This window comes from Panonychus citri, unplaced genomic scaffold, assembly GCF_014898815.1.
Source record: "Panonychus citri isolate SS breed McGregor unplaced genomic scaffold, ASM1489881v1 Contig00134, whole genome shotgun sequence".
Classification (NCBI taxonomy): Eukaryota; Metazoa; Arthropoda; class Arachnida; order Trombidiformes; family Tetranychidae; genus Panonychus; species Panonychus citri.
In genome coordinates this window covers 3,340,977-3,363,640 of record NW_026515539.1, presented here as the reverse complement: position 1 = coordinate 3,363,640, position 22,664 = coordinate 3,340,977, and the positions used below count along the sequence as shown (strand labels likewise).

Below are 22,664 nucleotides of genomic sequence, written 5' to 3'. Positions count from 1 at the left end.
TCTTAATTATTGAAATTTTCTGTAAACTTATTAAATGTGTTTGATTTCATTCATTTTTGAGTATTGCAGTTTATTTGGTTTTGAATTTGGTTAAAATTAACCAAGTTGATCAATGTTTATGATGATCAATAAACAGATGAGTTTGAATCACAGCAGATTTGATTAATTAACAATTGTTAAATTAACAATTAAAATTTGTCAATTAACTTGACAAGAACTTAATACAATAAAATAATAATTAGTCAGAATTAAGGCTTGATTAAGATGAGATTTGGAATCAAGAAATTAAAATATTTTCCAAATTAAAGTTTTGCTCATGATCTTTATCGAAGTTGTTGGATTCAGAATCATTATTGTTGTCATTGGAATGATGGAGAACTAAAATGTTAGCAAATGATTCTTCCAAATTGTTGTAATTATCATCTTTGGTAGAGTCAGTAGATGAAGGTGGACTTTGCTTTTTTCCATCAAGCAGGATATTCTCAATCATCTCGGCAATCGCTTCATTGACAATCTTGTGATGACTGAGAAAAGCGTAATGACCACCGTCTTGAAGGGCGATTCCTTTAGGATAACCACTGTCCACTGCGGATCTTTGTTGGAGTCCATTATGGTCGTAAACCTCAATGTTGTCCGATTCGATTCCCAGCATTTTAGCCATTTCATAAAAGATCTCCTTCTGGATTAGTTTATCGTTCTCGGCAAATATCATCATCTTTGCAAGATCTTTGTCAGTTCCTAGTTTTTCCAGTTTCTCTGAAAGCTGTCAGGTAAAGGGGAACAAAAAATAAGAGGTTAATAAATTATATTGAGAGGAGATTGATTATAATCGTTTATAAAACATGAAGATTCATTAATTTTCCATTTGAAATTGAGAGACGATTAACTTATAGAGTTACAATTACTTTGATTTTTTCACGTGTTCAAAGTGAGCATCACATAGTCACGTACTACCTGTTAGCGTGAGATTCATATTAAGCTAAAACTGGATTAACAAGCTCTTTCAACGTCAATTCCCAAGTGGATTAGAGGCTTTAAAAGTAAACTCGATGAGATTATCAAATTATCAACACTAAGAATTAACATTGAGACCATAATCATGGTGCAAACATTGGGCTAAGTTGTAACTTTGTAATGGTAACAATTAACAGTAATATTAACAGTGACAGAAAAATAGTTGAAACTTTTGAATGAAAATGAATCAGATCCTAAAGGTTAATTGAAAAAAAAACATCAGCTCATGATAATAATTGTCAAAATGCTCGTGATAATTTACGGGAATTTACCTGAACAATCAGAAGAATCGGAACAATTTAAATGACGATTCAATTCACAGGATATTTTACATTTAAGTTAAAGATTAATGGTTACAGTCAATTAGCTACAATAATAATTGTCAATTATATTAGCTTGAGGCACAATCTTAATATTATTTAATTAGCCACCGCTTGTCTAATCATTTAAATATGAGGTAACTTTCAGTTCAGTTAATTAAATATTTGGAATTGATTGAGGTTTAAAAAATAGTAATAAAAGTCGTTTTAATTACTGGCAATGTGATTAAATGGGTTCCAATGCTGATTAGATAGGAAATGAACAAAAATTGACGAAATAATTATTGTAAATAATTAAAACTGATCAATAATGACTTGTTTGAACAATTATTGGCAATAGTAATTAGAGTAAATTAAAGTTAAGTAAATGAAAGTTAAACTTGTAAAATTAATTAATTTTCTAATAATTAAGTAAATGAGAGAAGGGAATTAATTGTGTCTCTGAAAATGATTACAATCAAATTAAACATGAAGGAGCTAATGTTTTCTTAAGGAAAATGAACAATTATTAAACTAGTTTAGAAAAAGAAACTGATTAAAATTTCATCATCATTATTATCATCATGATTAGATGATTATTTTCCTTGAAATAATCAAAGTAAAAAGAAACTATTCCAACAATCGCAATTTAGTTAAGCAATTGTATCTAAATTTTAATAGGAAAGGTCAGGCTTGAGGTCTAATTAGCACGTGTTGTTAATCATTACCATTCACTCATCATCATCTTAATTACTTTTACTTATTGTTTTATGATTAAATTAATAGTTTTCATTTGACCTCAATCAAATTTAACAGGAAAAGTTTGTTTCTAAATTGAGTGTTAAATTGTAAGCAAACAATCATCAATCGATGGGATCGAATTTAATTAATAAAAGGATAAACAATAAGACAATTAAATATATCAAAGACGATCCAAGTCTTTTTCTGCTTTTATCAAATCTTCAAACATTTAATTACTTTTAGTAAACAATAATCAAATCAATTCCAAATTGTCAACGCTTGTTTTTTTCTTAATCATTGTCTTAACAAAAGTTTTTACTTTGATTGTAATTCTCAGTACAATCGACAATTAACAATCTTTTGTATACTTAGTGACAATTTGTGTGATTTACTTGATTATTTATCATCTAATTTCCTGCAACTGTCATGATTTAAACGTATCGATGATAATAGTTAACAAAAAATTAGTTGTCAAGTAAAAGTTGCCTTAAGATTCATCAGGATATTTGATAGTATTATTGATACATGATTATTTTTGAAGAAGCGAATTTGCTTCAACAATTATAAAATACAATTTACTAATTAATCATGTCCAGTTTTTAAAATAATCTTAATGATAAACGAAAAGTATTAAAAACGATATCAGGGTTAAGTTAAGGGAAAAACTTTCAAGGACAAACGAAAAACCCACTCTCTCTTTCTGATCAGCGGATTAGATTTTAATTTGAGATAAATTAACAACTTACTCTTTTATAGTGACTGTGATAAACGGTTGTTACAGATAAAAATAAATTGTCCATGTTTTCCACTTTGACTGGACATTCTGGAGTTAGAAGAGAGTGAGAGAGAGAGAGAGAGAATAATTGAACAATTAACTCATTTGCAATTATAATATTCTGTCGATTGTAAATGAGAATATTTGGAATCACTTACTGGCAACAACGAGCACTGGTTTACCAAAGATTTTGATAAAGAAGCGGAAAAACTTGTATTGATAAAAGTAAGCAGAGGTTTTAGAGAGAGCAGGATATTTCATTGCTTGGATCCGACGATGACCACATGGATTGAGGAAGACCAATGCTTTCAATGTTGACCGATACTCTGAGTCGAGAATAATCATTGAAGGATAGACTGACGATGAATGGCCAATTAACATATCAACACGATTTAGTTTAAGTGCTCGAAGAAAGTCTAATATATACGAAGCTTTTTCCTCATCAGAATGACCAAATCTCTTTTTTTTGGTCAAAGAATATGCTGCAAGTGAGAAAAGTAACAGAATTTATTGATTTTGAAATGGGAAAAAAAGAGAAAAAGAGAAAACCCAAATAATATCTTCTCTTGAAATGATAATAAAAAATCCAGAGAAAAGATTAAAATCCCAATACATACTTGGAAAGTTTGGGCAGATGATTCGAATCGGATATTTGACGAGTCTCGATCGAGTGAGAGCAAAATCTCGATGAGAACCAGGAGCTCCATGTAAAAATAATACAACCGGTAAAGAATTACCAGAATCTGGTCGAGTATCAATGTAAGTTACCTCGGTGGTAATTCCTTTACGAGGAACATTGGAAAGCCAACTTTTCTCTTCTTTCCATTTCTCATACAGAGATGAACATGTTTCCACTTGGATTTTCAAAGGTTTATCACTAGATTCACAGTCAGAAGAATCACAATCGACTTTAGACATTTTCACTCTAAACACAATTAATATTGAATCACGAGAAAAAAAGAATAAATTAATTAAAAGAGCTAATTAAAACTTAACAAAATATTAACACTAAACAAGCAAAAGCAAAACCGAAATGTTTTTAAATTGTAACCAAAGCTCTGAAGATTTTGAGGGGAAAAAATCTTTTTTCTTTTCCCTTGCGTACAAACCAAATTACATTCGTTTTCTTTTTCTGCGCAGGGAATGTAAATTTCGACCACCTTACAACTTGGATTCTCTCCAATCAAAATCGATCAAAATTCGATCACGATCTCTGGCGCCAAGAATAAGAACTATTATAAATTCAGTCAATATTTGTTTCTCATGTTGATTTAGTTTCTTAATTGTTTTTTTCTTTATTTATTGTTGAGTTAATTTGATTAGAAATTTTCACCAAGTAATCACCAAATTCAATTTTCTCAAATTTTACTTGTTTCCTTCACTTAACCTGTGAAGTTTATTCAATGGTGAGACTTTTATATCCATTTGATTAATCACAATTCAACCTGAACTGAATTAAACAATTTGTTAATTGAACTGAATTTGATTAACGGGTAAAAACCAAAGTAAGGTAACCATGAATAACGGAAAACCAAAAATACTATTTCAATTATTTTGTTTCGTTCATTGAAAACTAATTGAATTTAAAGTTCAATAAATATATTGAATAAATGAATAAGTAACAATCAGGATAAAGTTTAATCAAAGCAACAATTTAACTGTAATCTTAATGGTTACAAGAAAATAGCCTGAAGCCATTTAAGAAAAATTTGATCTTGACCTAATGGGGAATGAGTTTATTTTTGATTCAGTTTCACTTTCTCAGTTGATCTGACTAATCAATTCAATCATTTCTAGGATCACCAATAAACACATTATAACAATTAGTAAATTTTGTTTTAATATAAAAAGACATTAATTAAAACTAATCAACATTTGATGCAAATGAAATAATTTCCTTTCAATTTGATACTTTGATCACTATTAAAATCAAATGTTTAAGCTAACTAACCGTCAACTAATTGATGCAATTTATCAGCTAATTTGATTGTTGAGTCGGAAGATTCCGATTGTTTGATTAAAGTTGAGGGAATTGTCGATTCTCCGTGTAAGGCACCGGACATCGCACAGGCCATGGAAGCGATTGTATCAGTATCACCGCCGAGCGAAATGGACAAGAAGAGAGTGCGAAGAAAAGGATTATCAGTTTCAAAAAGTTCCATCGGTTTTTGAGATCGAAGAAAACTGTAAATGGCCGATGGAACTGATCTCATCGCCGAAACACAATTACCAAAAATATCAGCGATCTCTTCGGGCTTCGGGTCTTTATTTCTGTGTTTTCCTTCAAAAATTTTAGTCATTTCTTGTAGCGATTTAACGTAGACTTTATCTCTCTCCTGACAATCGGCTTCAAGTTTTCCATTTTCTCAGTTAAAGTGTTGAGAAAAGATAAAGGATCAAACGGTTCTTTGGCTCTAAGAGCTTCACGAATTCCATGACATTGAAGCTTCGCACCGTTGATTCCTTTCACATTCGTATGAGTTATTTTTGAACAATTATCGACCATCTCGTTGAGTTTATCGTCAGTAAAATTGAGTCCAAACAAAGCGACAGGGAGATCCTCATAGCTGCACCATTACCATAAGAACCTGTCCCACCGAATTGACGCCTTGCAGGTCCAAAAGGATCTTCGTACTCCTCAATGTGAAGGTAGGTAAACACTTCGGTCACATTTTGACCATAACCTCTTTTAGGATTTTCAAAGTAATCTTGAGCAAATCGTTTCGCCAGATCGGCCGCATGAAATCCTTTGTTAGCAATCAATGATTGAGCCACAGCTCGAGACATCAAGGTGTCATCAGTATAAGGAAACACTTGATTAGCATTTTTAACAGCAATTAAATTGTTGAGATAATTTTGTAACACTCGCTTGGAAACACTTTCATCATTTTCAAATGGAGCTCCAAATGTATCACCGATATGAACACCAAGTAAACAACCTCTGAATCGACTACTCAGTTGAATCATTGCCATCGATAAATCACCTACCAAAACAGCACAAAACACCAACAAATACAATTGTTGACAATAAATTAGCTAATTGTTAAGTTTTAAATTAAAAAACCATCAAAAGGTTGAAGTTGGAAAATGTTGATCTCTGGTATCGGATCAAAGATCCGTTTGGGTAACAGATAAGACTCAAGATATGTCCGTCAGCTCGATATCTTCACTTTTCAGCTGATTTTTTTCGGCTTAAAGTTCAAGCTACATATGAAAATGGACTTAATTGTTCAGTTAATTGTGTTTGTTTAAATTAGGTTAGGTTAGGTCTTCGCTAATAAGGGTCACCATGACCAAAGAAAGGCCCGGAGGGCCTGAGACAATCAAACCGAACTTTAAGCCGAGAAAAAAAATCAGCTGAAAAGTGAAGATATCGAGCTGACGGACATATCTTGAGTCTTACCCAGATAAACAACCTGATCCAGAAACTGAATCTCTTTCGGTTGTCACTTTGTAGTTAAATTGTTGATTAGAAATTAAAATTAATTCTTCAATTAATTACCTAGTGATTTTATGTAATTGGAAGTTGATTGTTGATTAACTGTTTCTATGTTATCATTCAGATGGATTCAGTTGTTTACTCAGTCAACAGATGAAGCTGATGGTTATTTCTGTTGACATCATTACTTTTACATGTTGTCAAAAATTCAGTTTCAGTATTTGAGTGATTATCTTTTACTTTCTGTTTAATTGTTGACCAAATCTCATCGGTTTAATTGTTAAATCATATTGTTCTATTGATCTTCTCATCATGGATTTGGATTATCTATCGTTGGTGAAGAAAAATTTCATATCTATTTATGTTTATTGTTCTCATTCATGTTTACACGTAATTATTTTTTTCTATCCATTGTTTTGCCTTATCTTTTATATGCTTTTTCTGATAATATTTTTTTTCTCTTTCACTAAATTTGCCTTTTCTTCTATCACAGAATCTTCCAATCTAGTTGCAATCGCTATTCACCAGTATTAACCATATAAATATATCATGAGCTTGTCCGATAGTCATCATCATTATCGTAAACCCATTTCCCGAAGGCGCTGTGATCCTTGTGGTGTTTTGTGTTTTCTACTCACCTATGGTATTGTTTCATATTCGGACTATGCTTTCATTTACTGGGTCTCATGGAATCCGACACCTTCTTTTCTAAGCCTGGTCAATGGTGCGATTTATCAGATTTTGATTGTTCTCTTGGTTTGTTCCCACCTTCGTGCGAGCTTTTCAGATCCTGGTGTAGTATTACGTCCACAACATAATCTAGACTTTTCTCATGAAGCACTTCTGTCCGATCGAGAATCATTTACATCTGAATTTAGTCGATCATCTAGTTCTAATGATATTCGCTGGTCAGTTTGTAATAAATGTGAGACTTACAGGCCACCTCAAGCTCACCATTGCTCAGTATGTCAAAGATGTATTCGAAAGATGGATCATCACTGTCCCTGGATAAATAATTGCGTCGGCGAATTGAATCAACGATATTTTCTACAATTCCTTTTATATGTCGCCATCCTTTCATTTTACACCATAATCTCCATACTATTTGAGGTCTCTACCAATCGAATCGTAAATCAAACCAAATCCCTTCACACTCTGATATTATTGATTGAATCTCTTTTATTTGGTATCTTTGTTATCGCTGTGATGGCCGATCAAATGTCAACAATATTTAATGGCCTAACCCCGATCGACAAGCTAAGGTCAGTCTCAAACAAATCAGGATCTCCAAGTAAACCCAAAAAGGCTCGACTAAGGGAAGTCTGTGGCACTAATTCAATGCTTCTTTGGCTGATTCCTTGCCGTGATAATAGTGATAAAAGACATCGACAATTAGTTGTTTAGGTCCAATTTTCGAGTTCAATTCATCCTCAATCATAATCACCTCTCAAATGGATTCTCAATGACCATTACCTGCTCACACTGTTTACAGCCAAAGACTTAGAGTTTGCAACCACTTGTTAAATCATACACACAGTTAAAGATAATCAATACCCTCTCATTTAAACGAAGTGATCTTTTTAATTGGTCATCTGATTAGGAATCAAACATTATCTTTATCGGATTATCATTAACTGTGCAAATGATTTAACAAGTGGTTGCAAACTCCAAGTCTTTGGGTTTATATGAGATTCAATTGTTAAAGGAAAAACATTCCAAATCAAAGTGAATTTAGATGATTAAATTAATTTGATTCATGGAAAGTTTGACTTTGAGAACAAAAAAGTTGACATCTCTCAGTTACTATTTAATTTTATCTACATTCAGTATTGATTTCAATCGAAACAATTATGGTAAAATCTTTCTAATTAACTCGACATTTAAGATAATTACTCTTTCAATGTTACAGTGATCATTTCTCTATCTTTCCAATTGTTATTTATTGATAATCTAGTTACTTTTTGTTCAAAAACTAATTGAAAATTTCTTTCAACTTAAGAAATTGATTCAAACATTTTAATTTATTTTATTTATTTCAACTGCTCTGTAACAGAGTTAATCAAATTGTCTAAATCACAAGTGCAATATTGTAAATATTTTATTCCAGAAAACAAATTAACCAAGAAAAATAAAACACAAACAAATGGAAAGTCAAGTAAATGACAATTAACTCCAACAATCAATTAATCGGTGTGAAAATTGAAAAATCAATTCTTCAAATGATCAACCATTTAAAGCTCAATAAGATGCGAATGTGATGCAAAGACATTGGAGTAAAGTAAATTTAGCAAAACAAAAATGGAATCGAGTCTCTCCCTCTCTTCCCTATCACCTTCATCTCCCACGAATTTATCCTAAAAATGTTTACAGTTCTGTCGAAAATAATTCGAGATAAGTTACAGATTATTCTAAGAGTGGAAACAGAAAGAGAACAGAAAAATTCGACTCGAAAATTGAGTTTTTTATGGAAACAGAATCAGAGTAACTTTCTCTTTACACTTCTCAACAAATCAGTTTCTCTATTGTTTTGGAAAATCAATTGTAATCATTTGATTGTAAATGTGAGTCTAAAAAGAGAAAACAATCAACTAATTGTGTCTTTAATTGAGCGCCTCACAAAAGTGTAACCATGACGATCAAAACACTTTGGTCGGCGGCGTCGTTTTCATCAGGATTACGGTCTCATCTTTTAGAGTCAAAACTTGAACTGATCGGTGTTCCCATGGAGAGCGGACCTTTAAACGAAATGGCCAATCGGCTAATCAAGTTAAATATGTTCCCTTATTTTGAGGGAATTCATGGTTTATTATCTGCTCTTTATGTTCGTCATGAACTTGGAACTACGGCTCATCGTTTCTCCCGACGTCACCCTTTCTCTTGTTGGGCATCCACAATGTTGGCCTTTTTCGCTGGTACTTTTATGTCTAATTTTCTTCTCGCCGAACCTTTGGTCGAACCAATTAAATCAACTCATACTGTTCTTCTCGCCACAATCACTTGGTACCTTGTATTTTATTCACCTTTCGATCTTGTCTACAAATTGACAAGTTTAAAACCTTTTTACATTCTCATGAACTGTGCCCGTGAAGTGCTTAGAGCCAAAGTGATCTATCTTGGTGTTACTCATTCGGCTCGAGTTTATCCTGGAAACTTTTTAATAATCATCGCAATTGGAACCATCAGAGGTTTGTTACGATCTTCAACATTTTCTCCATTGTCATTACAATTTAATTTCTCTTTTCAATAGCAAGTGGAGGTTTCATCAGACCTTTGGACAGATTATTCAGAGGAGTTTGGACACCAAATGCTATCGAAATGCTTAATCCATCCTAGTTAGTAATCTAATTCTCTTAATCATTTGGGTTATGAGTAGTCAATGAATCATGCATCTGATTATCATCAGTTAATCTCATCTCGGTTTCTTTCAACTGGATTTAGAATATGAAAATATCAGTGATTCTTAGATTATTACCAATATCATTTTCTTAATCTCTTCGAGACTGATTAATTCATTTTCTTTTTTTTTTCTTCAGCTCAACTAAAACTGCTCTTCTGGCATCGATCATCTTTACGATTCACAAACAAACAAGTTTAATCGACTTATCAACACCGATAGTTTACCTTGGAATTGTTATCTTGCTTGTTTACCTTGATTTCTCGTCATTTACCTTTGGTGCTTATGATCCATTCCGACCAATAGAAAATTTAACTTGTTCCTTACTCTTTGGAAATTCATCTGAACAATTGGAACAATCGAAAAGGTGAATTTCGAATAGAAAAAGAAACTTTTTCTTTTGGATAGTCAAGATTTTCTCATTTCTCTCATTTTGTTTGAATTTTTTTCTTTTAGCCAAAAAAGTGATACAGAAAAATCAAAGACTGGAGTAGGAGGAGGAGGTGGAACTGGGGATAAACTGAAGAGAGGAGACGCCAAGAAGAAGGACTAAATTCTATTTTAATCATCATCAGTTTGCTCACGAAAATCACTGAATTGCAATCACAAATTCAAATTCTTCCTCAAGATTTGGTATCTCCTCAACTGTAGACAAGAAAAAACTGTTGCTCGAAACAACTTTTTGTGTAATTTGTTCAAATTCAAACTCAATCATGTGTCAGGATCATTTTCGAGCTATAATATTCATTGTGTATTATCAATTCTTTTTCGGTGTGATATCAATCCAATTTGATTATCTTGAATTGATAATTAATCATTTAAAGAGACAATTATTTACTTAAAACAAACTTGTTGCATATCAATAAATTTAGTTGAATGAACAGAATATCACAAGTTATTGGTGGAAATGGAGTTTTATGCGTTTTTGGAGTGTATTAACAGATCAAAGGTGGGGGAGGTTGACCCATGTTTCGATATTGTTGGGCTAATCTCAATTTAGATAGAACTTCATTTTCAAAATTCTCCAACGATTGTCCATGTCGTGGACCAAAAGGTGATGATTCGGGTCTTGGACGGACAACGACTTGTAATCCTTTGATGATCAGATTATCGAATTTTTCATTGACCACTTGTAAGGCCACTTGTTTTGATTTAATTTCTATTTCGGCTTTAGAAAAATTTGGAATCATAATCACACTTATTTCACCAAATTTAGAGAAGATGTTAAATAGAGCATTAGATGTAACTTCAAGTCTATGATCCCATTGAATTTTCACGTTAAACAGAATTTCATAATTTGGACCAACACGATTTTCAATATCGGATAATTCAGAGTTTAATCGATTCCTAAGATTTTGATTCTCTTTCTCTAATAAAAATAGATTAGAACATCTCGTCTTTTCGGCATCTCTCATTCTGATAAGATCTTCCATGATTTTCTTTTCTTTTTCTTCCTTGGCTCTTTGCTCTTTGGCTTCAAGTTCCTCTCGTAGTTTACGCCTTTTAGCATCCAATTGAGCATCTCTCATGGCCTTCTCTTTACGAGCTCGCAACGATCGGTCATATTTTTCACGGGAACCAGATTCACTTAAAATATCCAAAATTTTGGACAATTGTTCAAATTTTGATTTTGCATAAGGATTATCAGGATTCTTATCTGGATGGTACCTCAATGCTTTCTTACGATAAGCCCGTTGAATCTCCGATGTTGAGGCAGTGGAAGAAACTTCCAAAAACTCATAATAATCGTCGATTCAATTTTCAATTGTCACAATTGAAAAACCATTGATTTAACCAGAACAGAGTATTGACAAATTGTAACATTGTAATCAAAGTTTATTGAAAGATTATTGCTAGTGCAAAGAAGAAAAGGAAAAGAGCAAGTGTCACTCCTTCTAAAGCTTCATTAGGAACTGCCAGTGATTCTGATGGTGCAATTGGTGATCATCCGGATACAAATGCTATAAACCGAACACTAAGTAACCTTTATATGACCGGAAAAGGTTTTAATACACCACAAAAAGATATTTCGATGAAAGAAGAGAAGGAGGAATCGGAGGCGAATAAGGAAATAGAAAAGGCTTTGAAGAAAAAAGCTCGGATCAAAGAGCGATACATTTACTCTCCAACGTCTACGTTTGAAGATCTTGGTGGCCTGGATCATATTAGTGACCTGAAACGATATCTCGATCCCGAACAGAAAAATCTTTTGGAACTTGGTTTCAGTGGATGTAAACGTATTTTGATCTCAGGTGTTTCTGGAGTTGGAAAAAGTAAACTAGTGGAAGGAATTGTTAACCATTGCGAGTTGCCTTCACTCAAGTGTACATTTGGTCGGTTGTTTTCTGGAAATCCATCTGAAGTTGAATCTTCTTGTAGAAATTTGTTCAATTTCGCTCGAAGTATTCATCCATGTATATTGGTCATGGATCGACTTGATCGTATTGTCGGCAAACGTGTAGAATCAAGAACTGACAATGACCGTGAAATTATGACTGACACTTTGATTGAGTCAATTGAAGAATTGAATAAGGAAAATGCTGATATCACAATCATTGGTATCACGAACTCTGTTGATAATTTAGATTATGGATTCATGAGCGCTGCTCGATTCACCAAAAAGATTCACATCGATGTTCCTGATGAGAAAACGAGAGAATCAATATTAAGAGTGTTTTGCAAGAACATCAAAATCTCAGATGATGTTAAATTTGATGAACTTGGAGCCAAGACCCCGGGGTATGTTGGTTCCGATCTTCGGGATCTCGTCGATGAAGCAGGAATCATGGCAGATGAAAGGATAAGTGCTGAAGGAAGGATCCAAAGACAGATTCCAATGGCGAAGAGACCAAGATGGAGATCGAACTTGGTTCTAAAATCAGTATAATTCGTGATGATTTTTGTAAAGCTCTGAGAAGAATCAAACCTTCATTGAAAAGAGATGGTTTCGCTTCCATTCCCACTGTGACCTGGTCAGATATTGGAGCTTGTGATCATATAAGAAAAAAGTTAATGGCAACGATCCTATTGCCAGTCAAGTGTCCGACATTCATGGAGAAAACTCTTCGAGGTAAAACATCCTGTGGAATCTTACTCCATGGACCACCGGGTTGTGGGAAAACGTCGATTGCCAAAGCGATCGCGAACGAAGGTGACATCGCATTCATTTCAGTTAAAGGGCCAGAAGTTCTTAACATGTATGTTGGAGAATCAGAGAGACGGATTCGTGATATTTTCGAAAAAGCAGCAAAAGCCAAACCATGTGTGATATTTTTCGATGAAATTGATGCTCTGTGTACAGAAAGAGCAGCTTCAGAGGTATTCATCCTTTAATTCATTTATTGTTTTCCGATAACTAATCCATTCGTTATTCCTTTTATTGATCAACAGAGATCCAATGTTACTCAAAGTGTCTTAAGTCAAATACTAACAGAAATGGATGGTTTTGATAATCAATCGTGTTTAGTTTTAGCGGCAACAAATCGACTTGATGTCTTAGACTCTGCGATTCTCAGACCTGGAAGATTCGACAATCATATTTTCGTAGGTATTCCCGATGCCTCAGCTCGATTCGATATTCTCAAAGCCATTACCAGGGTAAGTAATCTAAATCTAATCTAATCTAAATCAAATTGATCTAATCATTTGTTCTTTGTTCTGAATTCCCAATTCTAAATTTGTTTCAATTCTCATTTCAGAATAATAAACCACCTCTTTCACCAGAAGTTTGTTTAAAATCTCTTGCTGATGATAATCGATTAAGGAATTTCACTGGAGCGGATTTAAGAGGATTAATTGAAAGAGCTCATACAATCGCCTGTATCGAAATGTACGATCAATTAGGAACTCTCGATGAGAACGCATTTGCAATTAAAAGTGAACACATAGAATCTGCTTTGAGTGAACGAGGAGCCTCCATCTCAGACGAAATGCTAGAATTTTATCTAAAATCAGCTAAGAAATTTGGATTATCTTGATTTGTAATTTAAATAATCTGACTAAAAATCTTATGGTACAAATGATCTTTACCATGATTGTTAATTTTTACATATTTTCAATGTTATTTTGAAAGAATAAACAAAATCATGATTTATTCAATTATCAAATTCAATTCAAGTTTAATCAATCCTTTCGTCACAATTAATACTTTTTATTAATAACATGAGAGAGAGGAAGACAATTCAACATTTATGATAACAGTTTCGGCCAAAGAATCAAAACTGTCACCGAAAACCACCTGCGGTTCTAATTCGAAACTCAAGGTCAATCAGTTGTCGCAAGAATCCATCATTGGGTCTAATTGATCGCGATTGTCGAGCGGTTCTTAAAGCCTCTTCGGCGGTCATTCCTTTCTTTATCATCAAATAGGCCAAAGCGATTGTACTTGATCGACTTAGACCCATATAACAATGGATCAAAACCCGACCACCTGTTAATAAGGCTCGATCAATGAATTCAGCGGTTTCGCCAAAATGGATCGATATCTTTGTCGATTCAATGTCCAACAAGTTCAGTCCCATGTACTTGATGTGAACATCGCTGTAATAATGGGCTCCGGTGTCGATTTGTGAGAAATGTGAACCTTCCGCTGTATTGACCACATGAGTGATTCCAATTAATTTAAGGTAACTTTTATTTCGAGCTGAACCTCTGAAAATGGAACAAAGAAATTTGAGTTGAATGAAATTTATTATTCAAATCGCATGAAAAAATATTCATCGTAGTAACTTTCTAGATGATTACTTTCCATGAATGTTATTCATTATCGATTGAACTTTGGATCGATAAAAAAGGTTGACTGAACTTTTGTGTTACCTCAGGTCATTCACGATTTTCAAATCAAAATCAATATGAAAAAGTTATCAATTAGTAATTAACTGAGTCTTTCATGAATATCTGAGCCAAAATTATCTCATGATTAGTATTTTTCAAGGTTTATTTTTTCATATGAAAACTATTAATACTAACAAGAACTAAATATAATTAGTGATAATTAAATCATCGAAATCATATGATCGAGTTGAATTGCGACGAAATTTTTTTTCTAATTTACAATGTAAGTTATAAGCATTGAGGAAACGCCATTTAGAGATAATCATTTGAAATCATATTGTTAAGATTCGAGTTAAACATTGAAAGGAAATTGATTACTCACTCATCTCCGATAAAAAGATTTGGATAAACTTCATCACAGTCGATACCAAGATCACGTCTATCAAGTCGAGTACCATGAAAGATGCGATGAAAATGACTATGTCCTGGAAGGTCACGATGTACCCGTGAGTGTGTCGACGTAATTACCCTCTTTAATTTAGCTAATCGAGCTTCAACATCGTGAGAATCATCAACTGATCCCCCAGAACCAGTGTATTTACGCCATTTACTACGACCTGACAACATTTCGTCAAGATTAAGAAAGAATCACAATCAGGGAATTTCCAAGAAAGAAAGACAATTGTAATGATGGAACAATAATTAAAATGAATAAATTTAACAGATCACAGGCTAAATTGCATTCGAGATTAATTTTAAACTAACAATTCATTTCGCTAACTTGATCACATTTCGTTATTTCCAAGAAAACTGAATTTGTAAAATGAATCAAGTAACTAGTTTATATCATCAAGAGAGAGAGAGAGAGAGATGAGATGATCATGATCATGATCTTCGCGATGGAGACTAGAGAGTCTTTTCATTGATCTATTCTGTACATTTTATGAACTTATTCTTTGACGTCACGATAATATAAACTGAGGAATATTTTTGTTTCTTTTTCGATTTACTCTTTTTTTCTCTTCCTTTTGTTTCTTTTTACTCTCTTTTTCCTTTGGTTGTATTGAGTATTTTTCTCGTCATCTCTGGATTTGTATTTATCTTCCAATTTTATCCTCAGAAAAGATGATGTAACGATGGGAACGAAGTTGCTTCGCTGATTCTTCTCATGGTTTAACTGGATTAATCTTGAGGTGAACTTGATCCATGATAACAATAGTTATTTACACGATAATCTTTTCCCTTGTAAAACCTTTTAACTACATTTAGTTTTCACCTTGACCCAACTGTGAATATCCATTGTTTATTCATCGTAATTGGTTTAATTTAGTTTTCTATTACTCTGTGTAATATTTACATGGATATAGACGTTTTTCAAATTTCGGTATTGTACAAATGGCAATAATCTAGATAATAATTGAAGGAAGAGAAAACAAGATAATCATTTTCTATGTAAAGTTGCGATGGCTGAGAAAAATACAATTGATAATCGTTGAATTTATACAAAAGAAAATAGGTTGAGTATAAATTGTTTGTTGTCTTCTTCATTTTCTAACAAATCTGTAAACACCATAACTAGATAAACTGATCAATAACAATATTCCAACAATTTTAATGGCACCAAAGGGTATGTTTGAGGCAATTCCACTATTTTCACCGATTAATGAGTCAGTCTCATCTGGTTCACAGGGAATCCATGAAGTTTTTTTATCACATTCATCTTTATCTGAACCAACAAGAATCAGGTGAGGACAATCATTGTCAGCATGTTTCTTTTGATAGACTTTACCATTGGTAATATGTCCACTCATATCACCTGATGAGAAATTGATTACACTCGATTTACTTTGAGTCTCGCCAATTTGTATAAACGATCAATGAAACAATTCATCACGATAATGACATTTTTGCCAAGTAGGAAGACCAATTAGAGGAAATCAACGAAAACCCAAAGCTATTAAAAAGAAGAAGATAAAATTAGATATGTAATTTAACCATAAGAGTAAAGTTGAATTCTATTTTTCAAAACGCTTGTGAATTTTGCGTCTTGAGAACTAAGAGAGACCTGTTGATCTACGATAAACAACGTTTAAATAGTTAATTGTTCTCGGGAAACTCAATTGATTGTTGATTTTATAAATATCAAAATCACATGTAAAAGTCAGACATCATTGAAAAGGTTAACCTGAACGATTTAGACTTAAATTTATCGAGAATAAATTTACTTACAGTTATAATTTGCACAGATTGATGATGATTAGAACAGTTAATTGGAACAACAATTAAGTAAATACAAATGAAAACAAAATGTTTAATTTTAAACGTTACGTTTGATTGAAATGAAAACAAACAATTTAGCTGTTCGGTGAAAAGAGAGATGGAGTCACTTGATCAAAGTCAAATTCTGAGAATGAAAAAGTTAACAAAAACCGCAGAATTTAATTATGATTAACTGCTCATGAGATCGTAACAATTTAAATTTCGAGAGGTTTTCTTTTGTTGCACTAATTGTGACAATAAATGTGTCATCTTTGCTTCGGAAATTAAGTCATGGTTAAAAATTTCTTACCGAAATTGTGATGAACTAAATCAACACAAACGCTCATGAAACATACGCACCAATGTCTCACAATTAACTCGCCAATTAATTCATTAAACAATTAAACTTGAGTACATTCAATCATTACCAAACTACAATTAACTTAAAGACTGTTTTGAACTTAATTTTTTAATTGATTTGATCATCTAATTAATGATCAATCTCAATATTGATTAGAATTGACAATTAAAATTGATTGTTTTGTTTTACATTTTCTCAGGTCGACAATTTAGAAATCAATTTAATTTTTTTTTTGAAAGAATAAAACAAAAATTGATTATTCGATTTTTAATTTGATTGAAATTATTATGATTGAGGATAAACTAAAATATTGAATTTATTTGCTTTTTAATTGGATTCAAATATTATTACTATTTTGAGATATTCTCATTAATTTTCTTAGATGGTTATGATTATCTAATCAATCATAATTAAGTAGAATTTACATTGATTTTCATCCCATCATCTTCAACAATAAGATGATCATAATTATGTAATCAAATTTTATCCTCTGGCAATCAAATTTACTATAAAACTTATTATGCGAAAGTGATTATTAGTGATTAAATTCAAGGTTGATATTTACTTCAATCTTGACTGATTGGTTAACTATTATCATAATTATCGAATCGGGATCAATGTCAACCATCATAATTATCGGGATGATGAAGGAATTCACCAGAGAGAGACTATGAACAGAGGATGAGTCGAAACTGAATCGATTGGAACGAAGAACCAGGAAAACCTTTGGAATTGCGCAAATCTTAGCAATTTAAGAATCAATAGTAACCAATCAGTGGCCACTATCTCTCATCTATCTTTATTTTCATGATCATTGTTCCGTCCTCGGAACTTGAACAACAATAACACAACGATTTCTCATTAATTGATCACCAGTATTTACTAATTTCCGTTTGTGTCTTTTTATAATCAAGTAACTTTCAATTTCCTTTTCTTCAATCAAGTGATAATATATGATCATCAATTGCTCTCTCATTTTCTCATCTTAATCATCTTGTTTTCATTTCTCCAAAATTGAGATCATCTTTGGTTATTATTATTGTGGATTAAACTGAAAAAAAAGAAGAGCAAAAAATCAATAGTAAATGAGGTTAAACTTGAGAGTAAAAGTGATTGAGACTATTCAAATTGATGCAAAATCGCCTTGATTGTTGATTAACTATTGCAATTTTCTTATTCATGTTATATTGTTTAAAGATTTAACGTCTAATTTGTTGATTATATTTACGAATATGAGTAAAATACTTTCACCTTCGGAAATCAATTTTCTAATTGAAAATGGAGATGACAACAATATCCAACCAGATACAAGTGTATTAACTGATTTAAGTAGACAATTTATTGAGAAAAAAACTGTACCCAAACTACAGGTGTCAGAAAAAAATGGTTCCTGGTTCGCTCTCAACAATACGTCACTTCATGTGGCCAAGGAATTGGAAAGGCAGGGTAAATGTTCAACGATTCAGGTTGAAATTGTCCCTCTGAGTAAAGTTCCAATAAGTTTACAAAATGGTATGTTAACAGCGAATGGACAGTCTGGTGAAAAGGAAACAGTATTTTCTGAATGTTGTCCATCGAAAGATTTCAGTGAACAAGGTAAGAGAAATGCAATAGAATCGATTTCCAGTTGGCTTTTATCATTCTGTTTGATGAGAAGATCAATCAAATAAATGTTCTATTCCATTAGGTGTTTCGAGAGAGTCGAAAGGAGAACGAAGAGGTTTCAGAAGACTTCAGATAGAAGAAAATTTTGGAATCGAATCAAATGAGAGTAATGGTAAATATGGTTCTCATGATTCATATGATGATGGTGAAGACACAGGGGAAAGTTCACCATCAGAAGCTTCGGATTATGATCAAGATTACGATGAATCTGATGGAGGTTAGTGAATTTCTTGGTATATCAACGAGAATGTTCAAATCTTAATTTTTGTTTCTCTTTTTTCTGTTTCCAGAGGAATCGCTGGTTTGTAATGTTTGTGATCGAACTTTTTCAAATGGACAAAAATTGGGTCGCCATCAAATGCATAGGAAACACTTCTGCTGTTCCGTCTGTGATGCTTTGTTTCCCACCCTGATGGTGCTACAAATACACAAGAAAACACTTGAACATTGGACGGACGATGAAGCCGATAACGAAGTAGCCGTTGGATTTATTACCGATGAGGAAGAACCAGATGATCAACAAGATTTACCCTCAGGAACATATCGACAGCCTTATGAGGAGATTGAAAGGTTGTTATGAGGCTCGAATACAGAATTTGCGATCATGAAGAATTTCATCTTTCACCAAACAACTCGAAAACTATTAAACTTATATCTTAATCTTTTTCGGCTCCTCCATCATCATCATTTCTCTCTCTCTCTTTCTTCTTTCTTTCTTTCTTTTGTCTCATTTCAATTGCACAGGTAGAAAATTCAATTTTAAAAATTAATCAAAATTTATAGTGAGGTTAGTAAATTGATCATAATCAATTAGCTAAATTCACACTTGTTAAAAATTCATATCTTTTTAATGGAAGTCTAATCAGATGAAAACAACAATAAATCAAGAACTAAATAACAAAAATTTGTGCCAAAATTGAAACAAAGGTGAATACAAAAGAAGATGATTACACAATTAATTGCAAAAGGACAACAAATCTTAACCTTAAATTGGATTCCAATCAAAATCCTTGATTCAGTTTGATTAATTGTTCAAAAACCACCAAGTTAAATATAATATCAACATCATGGTTTACTTATAAATCAAAAGAAAAAACTGAACAGCTTAACATGTATTCTAATGAACCAATTGTAATCATAAATTTAAATTGTTAACCTGTTGATTGTAACTAATTAATTGTTTTCTTCACAACAATTAGGATAATAAATGAGAATTTAAATCTGGTAGAATCGTTTGAACAATCGATACATCGAAGCTTTGACACATTGGTTGAAATGGAGATCGGATCTTGTGTATACGATATTCGGATCCATCTGGTGAATTTGGGTTTTAATTTTTTTCTTGCTTTTCTGTTGATTATGAGTTAATTACGATTTTCTTTGTTGATAATTAAGCGATTATTTTTATTCTGGTGATTCATTGAAAGAAAGTATCTTAGATGTACAATGGACATCTTGTTGACTTTACTGTTAATATTGTCATCAATTTTGTCATGCTGGTCTTTTTACCTTCCTGGTTTAGCTCCAGTAAATTATTGTGAAAAAAGCCAAGCCACGGACACTTGTAAATCGGAAGTAAAATTATATGTTAATCGTTTATATTCTGAGGAATCGGTAATTCCATATGAGTATAATCGTTTTGATTTTTGTCAGGTTCATGATGAAGATTCACCGGTTGAAAATCTTGGTCAAGTAGTTTTCGGTGAGAGAATAAGATCATCACCTTACAATATTTCTTTCTTAAGGAGTGAAGATTGTAAATTACTTTGTGTCAAAAAATACGATTTCACCAGTTCAGCTGAGCAAAATGAGGAGAAATTAAATTTCCTGATGAAAGGTATGCTCAAAAATTATGAACATGGTTGGATTGTGGACAATATGCCAGTTACCTGGTGTTATCCAGTTGAGGGTGAACAACAATATTGTTCAATTGGTTTTCCTATGGGCTGTTATGTTGACAGTCAAGGTAACCCTAAAGATGCCTGTGTCATGAATCAAAACTATAAGAAAGCTGATACTTTCTATTTATTCAATCATGTTGATCTCCAAATAACCTACCATTCTGGAGCTGATGAAGCTTGGGGTGTTGGTTTTGGAAGCAAAGGTGGCAGAATTACACGTATAAGAGTAACCCCAAGAAGTATTAAACATAGTGTAACTAATGATCCTAAGAATCCAATCGATTCAAAAAGCTGTTCAGCCAATTCTCCTCCGATGGAGATTAAAGCAAGACACCCAAGAAATGAGCCGATCACAATTTACTACACTTACTCTGTTCACTTTATAACAGATAATTCAATCAAATGGTCTTCTCGCTGGGATTATCTATTGGAATCAATGCCTCACACTAACATCCAATGGTTCAGTATATTAAATTCATTGGTAATTGTTTTCTTTCTCACTGGAATGGTGGCCATGATTCTTTTGAGAACATTACACAAAGATATTGCTCGTTACAATCAGATAGATTCTGAAGATGATGCCCAGGAAGAGTTTGGATGGAAACTCGTGCATGGTGATGTATTCAGAGCTCCTCGTCACTCGATGCTTTTATCCGTTTTCCTTGGTAGTGGTGTCCAAGTATTTTGTATGACTTTAACTACCCTTTTCTTTGCCTGTCTTGGTTTCCTTTCTCCCGCAAACAGAGGAGCTTTGATGACCTGTGCCATGGTAATGTTTGTCTGCCTCGGAACACCAGCCGGCTATGTTTCTGCTCGATTGTACAAAAGTTTCGGAGGCTACAAATGGAAAATGAATGTTTTTCTTACCGCATTACTTTCACCTGGAATCGTTTTCTCAATCTTTTTCGTTCTTAATCTACTTCTTTGGGCAAAAGGTTCCTCAGCAGCTATTCCTTTTACCACTTTAATTGCTCTTCTTGCAATGTGGTTTGGTGTCTCTTTGCCTTTAACATTTGCTGGTGCCTATTTTGGCTTTAAAAAGCGTCAAATTGAACATCCAGTCCGCACTAATCAGATTCCAAGGCAAATACCTGAGCAAACTGTTTATACTCAACCAGTACCCGGTGTTATAATGGGAGGTATTCTACCATTTGGTTGCATCTTTATTCAACTATTCTTCATCTTGAATAGTATTTGGTCAAATCAAATGTACTACATGTTTGGTTTCTTATTCCTAGTTTTCATTATTCTTGCAATCACTTGCAGTGAGACCACAATTCTACTTTGCTATTTCCACCTTTGTGCTGAAGATTATCATTGGTGGTGGAGATCATTCCTGACAAGTGGTTTTACAGCCTTTTACCTATTTCTCTATTGTATTCACTTCTTTTTGACCAAATTAACCATCACCGGAACCGTTTCAACAATATTATACTTTGGATACACCCTCATCATGGTATTTCTATTTTTCCTTCTTACTGGTACAATCGGTTTCTTTGCTAGTTTCTGGTTCGTTCGTAAAATCTACAGTGTTGTTAAAGTTGATTGAAACCTTTGTCGTGTAATCAGCTAATAATAATAATCACTATCAATGGAAAATGATAATGATGTTATAAAGGACGAGAAAACAAAGGAAAATTAATGCCAAGAAAATTAGTGAAAATCAACGTCAACATCCAAACATCACCTTCATCATAAACAATGTAATTTTCATTGCGCAGAACCGATTCATCTTAATCGAAGATGAAATTACTGATTAAGTTAAACAATAACATTAATAATAATTTATATATACATATAATCAATTAAGAGGTTGTCTAATTAACTGGTCCTCATAAATTTTCATCATCATCATTAAATTTGAAATAACAAACAAACTAAATTCAACAATCAGATACATATAACTATGACCAAAACTATTAAACTTGAGTAAAAAAAAAATCAATTTAACAAATGAATAAAAAAAATGTCATAATTTTTAAATAACCTTTAATTGTCTCATTACCATTTTACATGAAACCCATTTCAAGTTAATCAATGACA

General features: G+C 32.7%; 9 protein-coding genes across 10 annotated transcripts; 5 read left to right on the top strand and 4 right to left on the bottom strand.

The window, feature by feature from the left end:
* Positions 1–53: 53 nt before the first annotated feature.
* On the bottom strand, positions 54–3,874 carry LOC128391293 (uncharacterized). The gene is made up of 4 exons (XM_053351147.1): positions 3,447–3,874; positions 2,988–3,311; positions 2,801–2,877; positions 54–763 (listed from the first exon to the last, which is right to left on the bottom strand). Exons 1-4 carry the CDS (start codon positions 3,745–3,747, stop codon positions 278–280), a joined length of 1,188 nt encoding a protein of 395 aa, XP_053207122.1. The 5' UTR covers positions 3,748–3,874; the 3' UTR covers positions 54–277.
* A 570-nt stretch (positions 3,875–4,444) lies between these two features.
* Positions 4,445–5,938, bottom strand: LOC128391294 (ADP-ribosylhydrolase ARH3-like). Its single transcript, XM_053351148.1, is given in 3 exon segments — positions 4,445–5,182; positions 5,185–5,385; positions 5,388–5,938. Coding segments are annotated over 3 exon segments (1,023 nt in total). The 5' UTR covers positions 5,803–5,938; the 3' UTR covers positions 4,445–4,775.
* A 33-nt stretch (positions 5,939–5,971) lies between these two features.
* On the top strand, positions 5,972–8,428 carry LOC128391296 (palmitoyltransferase ZDHHC7-like). Of its 2 annotated transcripts, none has more exons than XM_053351152.1 (2): positions 5,972–6,604; positions 6,762–8,428. In XM_053351152.1, exon 2 carries the CDS (start codon positions 6,818–6,820, stop codon positions 7,670–7,672), a length of 855 nt encoding a protein of 284 aa, XP_053207127.1. In that variant the 5' UTR covers positions 5,972–6,604; positions 6,762–6,817; the 3' UTR covers positions 7,673–8,428. The 2 variants fall into 2 exon arrangements, with proteins under 2 accessions (XP_053207127.1, XP_053207126.1); XM_053351151.1 differs by having other exon boundaries at positions 5,973–6,658.
* A 241-nt stretch (positions 8,429–8,669) lies between these two features.
* Positions 8,670–10,476, top strand: LOC128391295 (trimeric intracellular cation channel type 1B.1-like). The gene is made up of 4 exons (XM_053351149.1): positions 8,670–9,453; positions 9,516–9,600; positions 9,802–10,029; positions 10,119–10,476. Exons 1-4 carry the CDS (start codon positions 8,898–8,900, stop codon positions 10,213–10,215), a joined length of 966 nt encoding a protein of 321 aa, XP_053207124.1. The 5' UTR covers positions 8,670–8,897; the 3' UTR covers positions 10,216–10,476.
* Positions 10,477–10,479: 3 nt separating this feature from the next.
* On the bottom strand, positions 10,480–11,416 carry LOC128391233 (dnaJ homolog subfamily C member 17-like; the record flags this gene model as incomplete). The annotated part of the gene is made up of 1 exon (XM_053351086.1): positions 10,480–11,416. A coding segment is annotated over one exon (819 nt), but the record flags the coding sequence as incomplete, so codon positions are not given.
* A 95-nt stretch (positions 11,417–11,511) lies between these two features.
* LOC128391232 (nuclear valosin-containing protein-like) lies at positions 11,512–13,768 on the top strand (the record flags this gene model as incomplete). Its single annotated transcript, XM_053351085.1, is given in 4 exon segments — positions 11,512–12,472; positions 12,475–12,980; positions 13,053–13,259; positions 13,361–13,768. Coding segments are annotated over 4 exon segments (1,953 nt in total), but the record flags the coding sequence as incomplete, so codon positions are not given.
* On the bottom strand, positions 13,752–15,265 carry LOC128391289 (dual specificity protein phosphatase 3-like). The gene is made up of 2 exons (XM_053351144.1): positions 14,818–15,265; positions 13,752–14,312 (listed from the first exon to the last, which is right to left on the bottom strand). The coding sequence occupies exons 1-2, from the start codon at positions 15,060–15,062 to the stop codon at positions 13,886–13,888; spliced, it is 672 nt and encodes a 223-aa protein (XP_053207119.1). The 5' UTR covers positions 15,063–15,265; the 3' UTR covers positions 13,752–13,885.
* A 2,312-nt stretch (positions 15,266–17,577) lies between these two features.
* LOC128391288 (uncharacterized) lies at positions 17,578–19,380 on the top strand. Its single transcript, XM_053351143.1, has 3 exons — positions 17,578–18,651; positions 18,743–18,937; positions 19,011–19,380. Exons 1-3 carry the CDS (start codon positions 18,288–18,290, stop codon positions 19,298–19,300), a joined length of 849 nt encoding a protein of 282 aa, XP_053207118.1. The 5' UTR covers positions 17,578–18,287; the 3' UTR covers positions 19,301–19,380.
* A 646-nt stretch (positions 19,381–20,026) lies between these two features.
* On the top strand, positions 20,027–22,607 carry LOC128391286 (transmembrane 9 superfamily member 2-like). Its single transcript, XM_053351141.1, has one exon. It carries the CDS (start codon positions 20,167–20,169, stop codon positions 22,168–22,170), a length of 2,004 nt encoding a protein of 667 aa, XP_053207116.1. The 5' UTR covers positions 20,027–20,166; the 3' UTR covers positions 22,171–22,607.
* Positions 22,608–22,664: the final 57 nt, after the last annotated feature.